The 14031-nt window shown below is 39.6% G+C and overlaps 1 protein-coding gene across 2 annotated transcripts in view; it reads left to right on the top strand.

Moving 5' to 3' along the window:
- Window positions 1-14031, top strand: part of CPNE8 (copine 8) — a 105675-nt gene that overhangs the window by 44016 nt on the left and 47628 nt on the right. For both annotated transcript variants that reach the window (XM_065858419.2, XM_071803418.1), the window contains exons 7-9: window positions 2722-2785; window positions 6676-6779; window positions 7897-8001. In XM_065858419.2, the coding sequence (XP_065714491.1) occupies window positions 2722-2785; window positions 6676-6779; window positions 7897-8001 (273 nt within the window). The remainder of the gene's footprint in view (window positions 1-2721; window positions 2786-6675; window positions 6780-7896; window positions 8002-14031) is intronic.

Here is a 14031-nt window from a genome sequence, read left to right as displayed (position 1 = left end):
GAGCCCGCACCTCGAATCCTGTGTTCAGTTTTGGGCCCCTCATCATAAGAAAGACATTGAGGTACTAGAGAGAGTGCAGAGGAGGTGACGAAGCTGGTGAGAGGCCTGGAGCACAAGTGTGATGAGGAGCGGCTGAGGGAACTGGGGCTGTTCAGCCTGGAGAACAGGAGGCTGAGGGGAGACCTCATCGCTGTCTACAGCTCCCGAAAGGAGGTTGCAGAGTGGAAGTTGTTGGTCTCTTCTCCCAAGTAGCAAGTGATAGGACAAGAGGAAATGGTCTCAAGTTGTAGCAGGGGAGGTTTAGATTGGGTATTAGGAAAAATTTCTTCACAGAAAGAGTTGTCGAGCGTTGGAACAGGCTGCCCAGAGAAAGAGGTGGAGTCACCATCCCTGGAGGTGTTTAAAAGGCATTTAGATGAGGTTCTTAGGGACATGGTTTAGTGCTAGACTTAGGTTATGGTTGGACTTGATGGTGCTGAGGTTCTATGATTCTAGTTTACTTCAAACCTCAGACCTTCAGGAGGTGATCAGATTTGTACTTCTCACAGTATAACATCTGACACAATAATATTTTGGAAGCGGGATAAATCTATTTGACTGTTCACATGAAAGGAAAAGTTTGGTACTTTTTCTTTGAAGTACTGTCACTGCCCAGACTGTCTCAAATATGTCCCTAATGGCACAGTTGACTGTGCTTAAATACTTCAGTAAGAAGAATTTTGGTTCAGGTAATGGTAATTCTGATGCCAGTGCCTTATAGTTCAGTTGGCATAACCTACAGAATGGTGGTGCTGAGAACTTCTGGTTTTTAGTTACACTTCTGAGATTTCTCTTTCTTCCTTACCTGTCAAAGCCAGTGTCATGATCATTTGTTCTTGAAACATTTTGCCATGTAACATCAATATCACCCTGATAACTAAGTTATTTCTGCTACTGCTACCAAATTCCAAACATTTCTGAATCAACAAGAAGTACTGTTCAAAATAAAAGATTCAGCTTTTCCATATTTTTAAAAACTGATATTTCATTTGCCATATCCCATTGCTACAGAGGGTAAAATCGGTAATTTTCAGTCATGAACTGTTGAAGCTTTAAAACCAGATGATTTTAGGATGCTGATAAAACTATGTTCTTCTGTTATTTGAAGAAAATTCTCCTGTTGGGTCTTAACTGTACTTCATAAGTCATACTGCATTAAATGGAAGACTGCCATAAGTCTTGTATGTATTTAAATCATCATTTAAAATTTCACACCAAAAACTTGACTAGTTCCCATATCCCCTGTTTTCCTTGTGAAATTCAAGCTTGCTGTGTAGCACTGAGGAGGTGCAGGAGAGCAGTCACCTGTCCCTCTGATTACTGCCCAATGACTGCAGCAGTATAGGAGAAGCATTCCCTGATGTAGTCCATATAGACTTAAACATCAACTTCTAAACAAGAGTTTCAGTGAACTTCCATAAATTTGCATCAGTATTTTTTCCTCTGTTACTGATTTCTAAACTTTTATCTGCTTTTAAAACTGTTTTCCCACCAGTTCTTTATTATGCCACAGTCTTGCTAAACTTATTTAAAGTTGTAGAGCACTGCAAAAATTTCAGAAATTTTAAGGAAAATAATAAATGAGATAAGAACAACAGTAAATGTTTACATTAATGCTCTGTTGTAACAAAAGAGCAGGAGTGCCCTCTAGTTCTCTTAGAAAAACCGAAAAAATATAATCAATTTGAAAATTTGTAACCTCACCTAGGCGTTCCTGCTCCAGCAGGGGGATTGAACCAGATGATCTTTTGAGGTCCCTTCCAATCCCTAGCATTCTGTGATTCTGTGATAATTTTACCTTAATGTCTTATTGGAAAGTAATTTTATTCAAATAATTAATTATTTTCAAGAAAGATGTGAAGAAATAAAGACCTAAAAAAAAAAAAAGAGCATAAGCAATCACATTAGTTTTGAAAAAAAAATCTAGAGGTAATTGCCAAGGCGTGTGCTAATGGACATGCTGATAGACATTAGGATATTACAGAACTACTCATTTATAGTATGGCATCATGCAAAAAGTTGCATCTAAGTGCTTGTACTTCCCCTGCCACCCTCCCCTGCTCCCCAAAAGTCTGCTGCCACTGAATACTCTCAGATTATGTGTGACTTTTCTCTTCCTATGTTGGTTTTTATGCTAAGGATCTGTTTTGTGCTTTCAGGTGTTGCAGCAGCGTGTATTTATTTGCTGTGTGTGAATTATAATTTATTTTGCAACTATGGTACCTGATGTGAGATTATGTTTCATCTTAAATGTTTCAGAATAAATATTGTCAAATAAGGCTGGTGTATAGTTTTAAATATATTTTAGATATTTTGTATAAGGAAAATTTGCAAAAGGATGCTTTTCACAAATAACTAAGTTGTAGAGTCATCTCTCAACAAAATGACAACGGGAGGGTGGAAAATAGAATGTCTGATATTCTCATGTCATCCCATTTAAACTTTTTATGCTATTTCCTTTAAAATTGAAACTGATTTGTTTCTTGCTAGTTCAAATAAATATGCAACTCATTTAACAATTCGCTTTGGATGAACCAAAGGACAAGTGACAGAAGAGGGAAACGGTGTAGCAATGCCATCAGTTTTGTGACTTGAAAGCTCACCTTGTGTTTATCTGTGTCAGCTGTAACTTTCATAAATGATACTAAGGAACTGAGCTGATGAAGTTGTATTTTCTTGCAGAGGAATTCCTGGGAAGAAATGCGGAACAGTCATAGTAACAGCAGAGGAGCTGGGCTGTTGCCGAGTAAGTATGTGTTCATTGCTTTCTGAAAAGTAAAATGAAAATGCTCTTGTGATTTATACTGCAACAGATTGCCAAAGGTATAAGGTATAATTTTGCATTTTGTGATATATGTAAGAAGTTAAGACAATTTTTTCCTGTCAGTTACTCTTAGTTTTAGATAGCTGAAGCGGAAAACAATACAAAGCTTAAAGCTTTTGATTCTTAGATGAGTTTTAAATCTAGTCTTTATTTCCCCAAGTAATAAATAACATTTTAATCTCTTAGTGTCAAAATTTTAACAAAGATCCATTTGTTTCAACGATGGAATTATGTTTCCATTATTGAACAACGACATTACATGAATATCAAAGTACATTTTTTGATTTTTAACCTTATCATCAAAAGGATTTATGCTAATAGTGAGTTGTCATTTAAAAAATGTGAAACTAATGTTTATTGAAAAAAAGTAGTAAAGTATTTCCAATAATTTCCATCAGAGTTTAAACAGTAGAAGGTGCCTGATTAGTGGCAAATGCCTACTTATTTAATAGAAAACAGAAGAATATGTGGGGGGTGGGGATGGTGGACCAGCAGTGGGGAGCTTGACTGGTTAAAGGGAGAGACATGGTGTGGTCATGACCTTCCCTGAGTGTCTTATTTTCTTAGTCTCATTAAATATATAAATTTAAAATAAATCCTTAATTTTGTGCCTTATTTCCAGATTAGTCAAGTTTGTGTTATTTCTCTGCAGAACTGGTGTATCTGAATAGCACACAGACTCAAATCTTCCTTGCCTTTTCCAGGCAACCTGCCAGTCCTGCACAGTTGTGTTAACAGGGTGCACCAGCTCAGGCTCCTTGAACTCCCACGCAGCAGGAGGAAATTCCCATGTTACTAGTACGAATGAATAAGTATGGTCATGGAAAATACCTGTCTTTCCCTTCTGTTTTACATCGGCTGAAGCTTTTGTACGTAGTACATGATCAAAATGTTCACGCTTCCATCAGATGACAAAATAGATGCATCACTGACTGCTTTCCTACAGAAATTGCGTCTCTACATTTCTTAAGAAATTAAGCTCCTGTCATTCTTAGGAGACATCTGCCATCACCCCAAGCATCTATTTATGACCTTTAAAAAGTCCAAAGCCAATTTTTTCCTGATATTCTGGGCTTGTCCTCCAAGACCAGAATTTGCACCGCAGTTGTAACAAACTATTTAAGTCATAAATATGTCATTAAATCCATAATCAGAGGGATTTTTTTTTTCTTTCCCTTTTAATGAAGACAAATGCTAGGTGGCTTCCAAGGCTTTCATGTTCTTCTAGATTCTCCCCATTCAAATTTTACATCTGTGATGAGTAGTTCAAAATCACTGAAGGGAGCTTGCAAAGAATTTGGGATTCAGTGCCTTTGTCTTGCACTCTCTTCTGCATTCTCTGTCATGCTCTTTCATGTGTGCACTCTCTCACACACTCTCTTGTGCTTTCTCAGCAGCTGTTGCATACTTTCTCTGTGATATTTTCCTGCTTAAGGTTCTTCAGTATTTGGATTAATTCTTATCTGATCTTCTGAGATTTTTTTTGCCAAGAATTTTGTAATCACTGAATGGCTGAGGTTGGAAGAGACCTTGGGAAATCATCTAGTCCAACCTACCTGCTCCTCTTAGAGCAGGTTACTCAGCACTCTGTGCAGTCAGGTTTTGAGAATGTCCAGGGATACTCCACAGTCTCAGTGTTTCAGCGCATGCACAATAAAAAGGTTTTTTCTTGTATTTAAATGGAGTTTCCTGTATTTCAGCTTGTACCCATTACTACTTGTTCTTCCACTGGATACCACTAAGCAGAGTCTGTTTACTCCTTCCCATTGGATAGATATTTTTACAAACTGGTAAAATCCCCCTGGGCCTTCTCTTCTCCTGGCTAAATAATTCCGACTCTCTCAGCCTCTCCTCTTATGAGAGACAGACCAATCCCTTCGGCATTTTGGTGACTCTTTCACTGGTACCGCTCCAATATGTCCATATCTCTCTTCCTCCAGGAGTGGCCTCACCAGTGTTGAGTCACCTCCTCCAGCTTCTGCCAGCGTTCTTCCTAATGCAGCCCAGGAGGCTCTTTGGCTGCCTTTGCTGCCAAGGGCACATCGATCAACTCGGTGTCCACCAAGACCCACCCCCCCAAGTCCTTTTCTGCAAAGCTGCTTTCCAGCTGTTTGGCCTGCAGCCTCTACTGGTCCATGAGGTTGTACCCCTCCAAGTGCAATACTTGGCATTTTCCTCTGAACTCCATGAGGTTCATGTTGGTTTATTTTTCCAGACTGTAAAGGTGGCTCTGAATGGCAGCGTGGCCATCTGGTGTATAAGGCGCTACTTCTAGTTTTGTATCATTTGCAAACTTGCTGAGGATATACTCTGTCCCATCAACCAGGTCATTATTGAAGACGCTAAATATTATCGACCCCATATTTGACACCTGGGATACACCACTAGTGACTGGTCTCCAGCTGGATTTTGTGGCACTGATCATGTCCTTTTCAAGCCCAACAACTAGTTTTCATCCCACCTGACTGTCTAGTCATCTAGTCTGTAATTAATCAGTTTGGAAACAAGGTTATCACAGGAGACAATGTCTAAGGCCATGCTAAGGTCCAGATAAACAACATCTACTAGTCTTCCCTCCATCCACTGAGACATGATGTCATGAGAAAAGGCTTCAGGTCAATCAGGCATGAGTTTCCCCTTTGTAAATCCATGCTGATGACTCTCAGCCACTTTCTTGTCTTTCATGTGTTTGGAAATGTTGTGCAGGATTATTTGCAGCATCATCTTCTCAGGGATTGAGGAAAGAATGACCTGAGTCCTCTTCCTTGCCTTTTCTCGAAGATAGGAATAACATTTCCTTTCTCCCAGTCCTCAGGAACTTCTCCTGAACATTGTGACTTTCCAAAGATAGTAAAAACTGACCTCACAGTAACACTGGCCACCTCCATCAGCACTCACAGATGTATCGTATCAGGATGGGCTTATGTATGTCTAGTCTGTTTAAATGTTCCCTTATCTGGTCCTCCTCTTCCAGACTTTCTCAGGTGCCCAAGATTCTTGAAGGCAAATCTTTCCACTAAGGACCCAGACATAGAAGGCTGTAAGAAACAGGGACTTTTCTGTGTCCTTTGTCACCTGGTCCCTTGCCCCACTCCATGATGAGCCCCAAATTTTTCCTGGTCATCTTCTCACTGCTGTTACACCTGTAGACCTGTTTAAGGAACACAGTCTTCCAACAGGCCCTGCCCCAGTTAGCTGGTGAGTCTGCAGGTTTATCTTTGCATTTATAATCCTTCTCACGTTCTTGACTCTGCCCAAAGAAGTCACCATGTGTGACTTCCAGTTTGCCTGGCCACAGCAAAGCAACTTTTCCTCTTTATTTGTCATCAGAATGAGTGTATTTGATATCTTCCAGGCTCATATTCTGGAAGCTTCCAGACTCTTAATAGCAAGCTGTTAAGCCTTTTGCTTTATGGACAGCAGGAGCAGACAGCTACATGTTTAAGTCACTGAAGGTGCGAGTCTTAGTTGGTCTCACTGGAGTTTTTAAGATTAATACTAACGTGTGTTCCTTTCCTGTGCATCTGCTTCCTTCAGAATGCAGCTTTGAATGTCAGAAAATACTGGAAAAATCCTGAAGCATTTAGCATAGAAATGTACCCTTCCTCTGCACCTCCCTACATAGGAATTCTCAGTTCCAGCCGTTCAAAGTGCACTGTAAGGACATTGCAGGAATGAATGTAGAGGGCATCTAGAAGGCAGATACCCTCATTCCCTCATTTATTTTGTTTTCTATTTATATGGTTATTTTTTTTTAGTTTAGTGTAATGAAATGCATGTTGTATGTAATTGTTCTGTATTACCCATTTCAGGATTCTGTTTTAATGCAATTTTGTGCGAACAAACTAGACAAGAAGGACTTCTTTGGGAAATCTGATCCTTTCCTTGTATTTCATCGAAGCAATGAAGATGGCAGGTAGATGCCTGTTAAGTATTTATCTTGATAAACAGTAGGCAATTTATTTGAAGATGGTGATATAGTTATCATTTTTTTATATTTGTCAGATTAAGCTGCATTTCTTTTGTGTTTATTGGATTTAAATATATTATATTATGCAGTATAGGAATAAAACTATTGTAACAGATTGAAGATTGCAGCTCAGGGTTTTAAGAGTTGAATGTATGATAAATATAGAGCACTGAAAAATAATTTTAATTAAAATAGTTAAATAATGTTACTTTTGCTAAGACACAGTATGCCTTTAAATAGAATTCTCAAGAATATGTGAATGCTTAGAAATTGTTTTAGGCAAAAACATACTGCAAATTTGAAAATATCTTTTATCTTTTTGACAGAGTCCCAGAAAATAGAATTCAAAATACGTTAAATAGATACATTTTTTTTTGCAAGTGGTTGTTTGCTGCATTCAGGCTTGAATTTCTTAAAGTAGGTTAATCTCTCCTGTTCTGCTGCTAAGACTTGACATGCTAACTTCTGGTCAACACACTGCTTATGTGGGGGTCTACTGGCTGATTAAGTTTTCCTGGAAACTGATAGTCCTCACATATATCAGCCCAAAGGCTAGACATCTGTGGTGTTTGGCCAGTTGGGGTCAGCTGTCCTGACTGTCCCCTCCCATCTTCTTGTGCACCTGGCACAGCAGGAGAAGCTGCAAAGTCCGTAACTGCTTGACAACAACCAAAACATCAGTGCGTTATCAACATTATTTTCATTCTCAATCCGAAACACAGCACTGTACCAGCTACTAGGAAGAAAATTAACTCTGTCTCAGCTGAAACCAGGACACCTATGTGTGGGTGTGTGTCTGTTCCCTGTTCCCTTGTAGTAGAAGTTTTGGGTAAAAACATTTTAGATTTAGAGTTGTTTAGCACCCTAGTCTAATCTCTCTCAAACAGATCGGTTCTCTTCAGTCCCCCCTTCTCTCTGATTTCTCTGCATTTCTTTTTTTCTTAAGTTTTGTATGGACATTGTATGAGTGACTACAGGTTACAGCTCTTTTAATTCCGTGTTTGATGACGCGCACACAAAAAGTAAATAAATACAAAACATATATATTTTCTTTTAATTACAGTTTTACAATCTGCCACAAAACAGAAGTTGTAAAAAATACATTAAATCCCGTGTGGCAGGCATTCAAGATTTCTGTCAGAGCACTGTGTAATGGAGACTATGACCGGTAAGCTTTCCTAGCATATATGATTTTTTCCCCCTAGCTCATGTATTCTTTTGTGTGTCAGGTTTTTTATACAATTCAGTCCCCCAAGTTATTTAGGTAATTTAATCAGCATTTTGAAAGGATAATATGTGTTCAAAGCCATTCATCATGTTAAAGAATTTAGAAAAATACAGCCAATATGCTAAATCTGCAAGAAATGTTTGTGGTGATTTCTGGAAGAAAAAATATTTGCTCTCCATGGTGTCATTAAGAAATAGAATGTACTTGTCTGGGTATTTCAAAGGGAAAAGTTAGAATGCCTTGTAACCCCTAAACATCTGTTGAGATTGGTATGATCTTATATAAGTTAGTTTATCTTTTTGATTAAAATAAAAGGATATTTAGTATTGCATTCTTCTAACTGTGAACTAATGTTTCAATCAGCAGAAGCCAAATCCTTTGCTGAAACATTGCTGCATGTAGAGAAATTAAGGCTTCACTCAAATTGATAATTTTCCTATGAGGGTGTCTTTGAAACAATCTTTAATTTGGAATTTAAATAGTTACTTTTCTACCTCAGTTTTTAGTTTCAGTGTCCATGTATGTGTTTACCATCCATTCATGTACATTTTATGTTACTATAGTATGCGATTTTGCCATGTCGTAACTCTAGCACCTTACTTTATCAGGCTAATTATGGAGTGAAATGTGTACACTAAAATTATTTTAATCAATTACCATGAAAGCTTGGTCTTGTGGGGAGACATTCCTTGAACTTGTAATTTACTGACTAATGCCAGGGGATAAACAAACCAACTCTTGAATCAACTGACTGGATCTCAGTAGTCAATCTGAAGAACCAGGAGAGTAAATTTTATATTTGCTAAGCTGGGCAGAATGCTTTCACTGTGATAAACTTAAAGCTCTGTCTTTATAAGCTGCTTAATAAAAAGTCAAAAGATAATTGCCTTGTGATTTTTTTTTTCCTAGGAGAGTGGTATCTTTTAGTCATTGTGGGGGAAAGAAGGAATGGCCATTTTACTCTTTTCTAATGGATCTTAGCCTCTTTATTTGATCCGTCATACTTTTTCGGTGCTTGATCTCATGTTCCTTCAAACTAGAAGGGAAAAGGGTTCTCCTGTGTTACCAATACTCTTCTTATGAAGTATTTGGTACAGTTGTCATTAGCCACAGTGGTTACTCTTTCAATTAGATTCAAAAAACCCAGCAGTTTCATAATAAGTACATTCTAATCAAATAGAATTTTTAACTTGAATATGGGTTCATGTGCATAACGCACAAGCAAAATAGTGCACAGGAAACTAGTCTCTGGACACTGCTGTATTTATCATATTAAAGAAAAAAGGTTTTCTTAATAATTAAAAAAGATATTGTGGTAGAGGCATATTGAAAGAACTCCAGCATTCTAAAGGAGAATTAAGAAGTATAATAGTGTGCCTCAAATTACTGTGTAACTACTGTTTTCTCATGTTGAATTTACTTTGAATGCTTTCAACATTACGTGTTCAGTGAATGCCTTAGAAATAAAAGGCTCCATGGAACTTCGTAATCCTGCTAACAAAAATCATGCATCAAATCAAGAAATACTCATTAACTGTCAGATTCAAATTAGTACCTGCTAATAGACCAGAAAAAGCATCCAAAGTCTGGGTTTGTTTGTTTTGTTTTGTTATTTGAAAACTTTTCTTTCTAAAGGTAAGGATTAGATTCCTAAGCTCAGCATGGTAATACATAAAAAGACAAACCTTAAAAGTCTCTTTCAGATAAGGAAAGTTTCACAGATCAAATTTTGGTGCTCTGGATTCTGTCATAGTTGTGAAAGGTGGAAATAATGTCATTAGTAAGAATATATTACAATAAACATTCATTCTAGTTTTGGGGAGAGTAAATCTTCAGTTAGTGGATGCTTCTGAGTGAGCTCTGTCTACAGTTTTCATTGTTAAAAGGCCGGGATTTGCTTAGTTTTTCTCAAACTATGTAGTCATACAATATATTTTCAGTCATCACAGGGATGGGATTTCAGTGCTACAGTAGTGCTTAATATCTCTAATATTTTTGTCCTTTCTTTCTCTTAATATGAGCTCTTAAATAGCACTTACACACAGTTATCTTCTGCATAAAAGTTTTAAGGCACAGTTATCCTAAACCCCAAGGTTTTCTAACATATTTTTTTTAAATTAAAGTTTGTATTTAAATTAAAATAGAGAACCCATCATCTAAACTGTGTCCTTTAAGATGAAATAGCAGCGTAGTGGGGGTAAGATATCAGTATGTAAGGATTTGAAAGACCTTTTTAATATCTTGCATGTCATGCAGAATGGGTAAAACTTAAGATCTGTGATCAATCTTTTTAATATGAAATAAATTTCATGAGAGAGGAGCTTTGTTCAAGAAAGAATTGCTCTTACTGAAGTTGTGTGTCTGAAGATCCTTCTTGAAAATTTATCTTTATCGTCTTAAGTATTTATCTTAATAATTCTAGGTTTATCTTTGAGATGATTCGGCTATTTGAACACAGATTTGTAAGGCAATTCAAAACTTAAGTCCCACTAAACCTTATGTAAATCTTAACTTACTAGGGTGCCTGTCTATCCTAATAGTAACAGGTTTTGAAACCTGGAAGTAAAGTAATGGTTCTTTAGGAAGAAAAGCTGTGTGATATTGCCTTTCTTACTAAATGAAATACAGTTTATTTTCAAGGGCCAAATACTTGCTGGGATAAAGAAGGTTTCGAGCTGTTCTTGATTTAGTTCCACAGAACAACTTTCACTTTTATCAGTTTACATTCTAAGGTAACTTAACCCCAAACTGAAACTCCACAAGAGGGGTAAAATGTAGCAAATGATGTGGTCAGAGCCATTAAATTTGAGTTGAAAAGAGAAACATCCAGACAAAGCAACTTCTTCTTTGCCTTTACCATAAAAAATGTGAAAAACATCTAGGTGTGAATTTATTGGCATGTGTCATATCAGCTGTTGATCAACCTTATCCCCAAATAGTCCCTTCCTAGTAAAGAAAATTATTCAGCATGTATTCAACTGTATCTCAGAGGAAGAAAGGGAAGCAGCTTCTGTGGAAGCAAATTATAAAGTAATTGCTTGCATTCCTGTCCCCTCTAATACCACAGACCTGATGAATTCACTTTGTGTGAAACTGTTCTAAAGCATAAAAGTAAACACGTTGTTGCTTAAAATATAGGAAGTCCAGAGGTGTTATTTTCCTGTCCCACATTCGGTTCATTTTACACTGGATAGGATTCATTATTACTACTCATTGAATTTACTTTCTATATAATACAAACTTCCTGTAGTAAAAGGAGATAAATAAAACTATATACTATCTCCATTCTGATATGTTTCCTGTTTCATTAATGATATTGATGATCATATGCTCTCTTGTATTTGCATTTTAAGAAATCCGTTCTTCAAGTATGTAAAGTAAGTTTGATCCCTTTACATGGTAAATTTTGGTTTTTTTTTTTTTACATTTTATGTGTTTCCCAGTCATCCCTGAAGCAAGAACAGAGCTCTCCTCAGAATTTCACTTTACTCATAAGGAAACAGTTCATGGCCACATTCATCTTCCATTTTCAGCTCTTACATGTATATCTTACATGTTTATCTCGCAGGGGCAAAAGGATGCTGGGGCAGGAATTAGCTGGGCTCATTTGGAGAGCTTTAAACTAGGCCCGAAGGGGGATGGGGTTGTAGTTGGGCTTGCCCCAGTGGGGCAGCATTCTAAAACAGATGAGGACCGGGTGGCCTCCTGTGCCCCTAGGGAGAAATTGGTGTGCTCTGCTCACTCCCTGAAATGCCTGTACACCAATGCACGCAGCATGGGGAATAAGCAGGAGGAGTTAGAATCCTATGTTCGGTCGGGAGATTATGATCTGGTGGCAATTACAGAAACGTGGTGGGACAGTTCACATGACTGGAATGTGGTCATGGATGGCTACGCCCTTTTCAGGAAAGACAGGCCAGCCAGGCGTGGTGGTGGAGTTGCTCTCTATGTGAGAGAGCAACTGCAATGTACTAAATTCTGCCCAGGAGCGGATGAGGAACGAGTCGAGAGTGTATGGGTCAGGATCAAGGGACAGGCTGGCAGGGGTGATACTGTTGTAGGTGTCTATTACAGGCCACCAGATCAGACTGAGGAAGTTGATGAGGCCTTCTATGTGCAGCTGAGAGTGGCCTCACAGTCACAGGCCCTGGTTGTTGTGGGTGATTTTAACTTCCCTGATGTTTGCTGGAAGGACTATTCAGCCAGCCAGCCACAGTCCAGGAGGTTCCTCCACTGCACTGATGATAACTTCCTCATGCAGATGGTGGAGGAGCCCACCAGGAGAGGTACACTGCTGGATCTCATCCTCACTAACAAAGAGGGTCTGGTCGAAGCAGTAAAGGTTGAGGGCTGCCTGGGTTGCAGTGACCACGAGATGGTGGAGTTCAGCGTCTCGTGTGGCAGGAACAGAATAGCAAGTAGAATTGCAACCCTGGACTTTGGCAGGGCTAATTTCGGCCTTTTCAAGCAATTGCTGGGGGAAATCCCATGGGCAAGACTGCTTGAAGGAAAAGGGGCCCAAGAATGCTGGATTGCATTCAGAGATTGCACAGGATCAGAGCATCCCCACACGTAGGAAGTCGAGGAAGGGAGCCAGAAGGCCTGCGTGGTTGAATAGGGATCTGTTGGGTATGCTCAAGCAGAAGAGGTGAGTTTACAGGTCATGGAAGCAGGGACTTGCCACTTGGGAGGAATATAAGGCTGCTGTTAGAGGATGTAGGAAGGCAGCTAGGGTAGCCAAGGCCTCCTTAGAATTACAACTGGCGAGAGGGGTCAAGGACAGCAAGAAGAACTTTTTCAAATACATAGCAGATAAAACTAATACCAGAGGCAATGTAGGCCCACTGATGAATGAGGTGGGTGCCCTGGTGGCAGAAGACACAGAGAAGGCAGAATTGCTGAATGCCTTCTTTGTCTCTGTCTACTCCGCTGGAGGCTGTCCTGGGGAACCCTGTACCCCTGAGACCCCGGATGAAGCCAGGTTAATGGAGGAGTTTGCTTTAGTCGATGAGGACTGGGTTAGGGAACAATTAAGTAGTCTGGACGTCCATAAATCCATGGGTCCAGATGGGATGCATCCGCGGGTGCTGAGGGAGCTGGCTGAAGTCATTGCTAGACCGCTATCCATCATTTTTGCCAAGTCTTGGGAAATGGGAGAGGTGCCCGAGGATTGGAGGAAAGCAAATGTCACTCCAGTCTTTAAAAAGGGCAAGAAGGAGGACCCGGGTAATTATAGACAGGTCAGCCTCACCTCTGTCCCTGGGAAAGTAATGGAACAGCTTATCCTTGGTGTCATCTCAAGGCACATCAGGGATAAGAGGGTCATTAGGGGCAGTCAGCATGGCTTTACCAAGGGTAAGTCATGCTGGACCAACCTCATAGCCTTTTATGAGAATGTAACAAGGTGGATGGATGATGGCAGAGTGGTGGATGTGGTCTACCTTGACTTCAGTAAAGCCTTTGACACAGTCCCTCACAGCATCCTCACAGCTAAATTGAGGAGGTGTGGTCTAGACAATAGAGTAGTGAGGTGGGTTGCAAACTGGCTTAAAGAGAGAAGCCAGAGAGTGGTGGTCAATGGTGCGGAGTCCAGTTGGAGGCCAGTATCTAGTGGAGTGCCTCAGGGGTCAGTACTGGGGCCAATATTATTCAATATATTCATTAATGATTTAGACGAGGGAATTGAGTGTACTATTGGCAAGCTTGCTGATGACACTAAGCTGGGAGGAGTGGCTGACACACCAGAAGGCTGTGCTGCCATCCAGCAGGACCTGGACAGGCTGGAGAGTTGGGCGGGGGATAACCTGATGGAATTTAACAAGGGAAAGTGTAGAGTCCTGCATCTGGGCAGGAACAATCCCAAGTTCCAGTATAGGTTGGGGCATGACCTATTAGAGAGCAGTGTAGGGGAAAGGGACCTGGGGGTCCTGGTGGACAACAGGATGACCATGAGCCAGCACTGTGCCCTTG

Source organism: Patagioenas fasciata, chromosome 1 (genome assembly GCF_037038585.1).
Source record: "Patagioenas fasciata isolate bPatFas1 chromosome 1, bPatFas1.hap1, whole genome shotgun sequence".
In the NCBI taxonomy this organism is placed as follows: domain Eukaryota; kingdom Metazoa; phylum Chordata; class Aves; order Columbiformes; family Columbidae; genus Patagioenas; species Patagioenas fasciata.
Note: the sequence above shows the minus strand (reverse complement) of the source record. Positions and strands in the feature narration are given on the sequence as shown.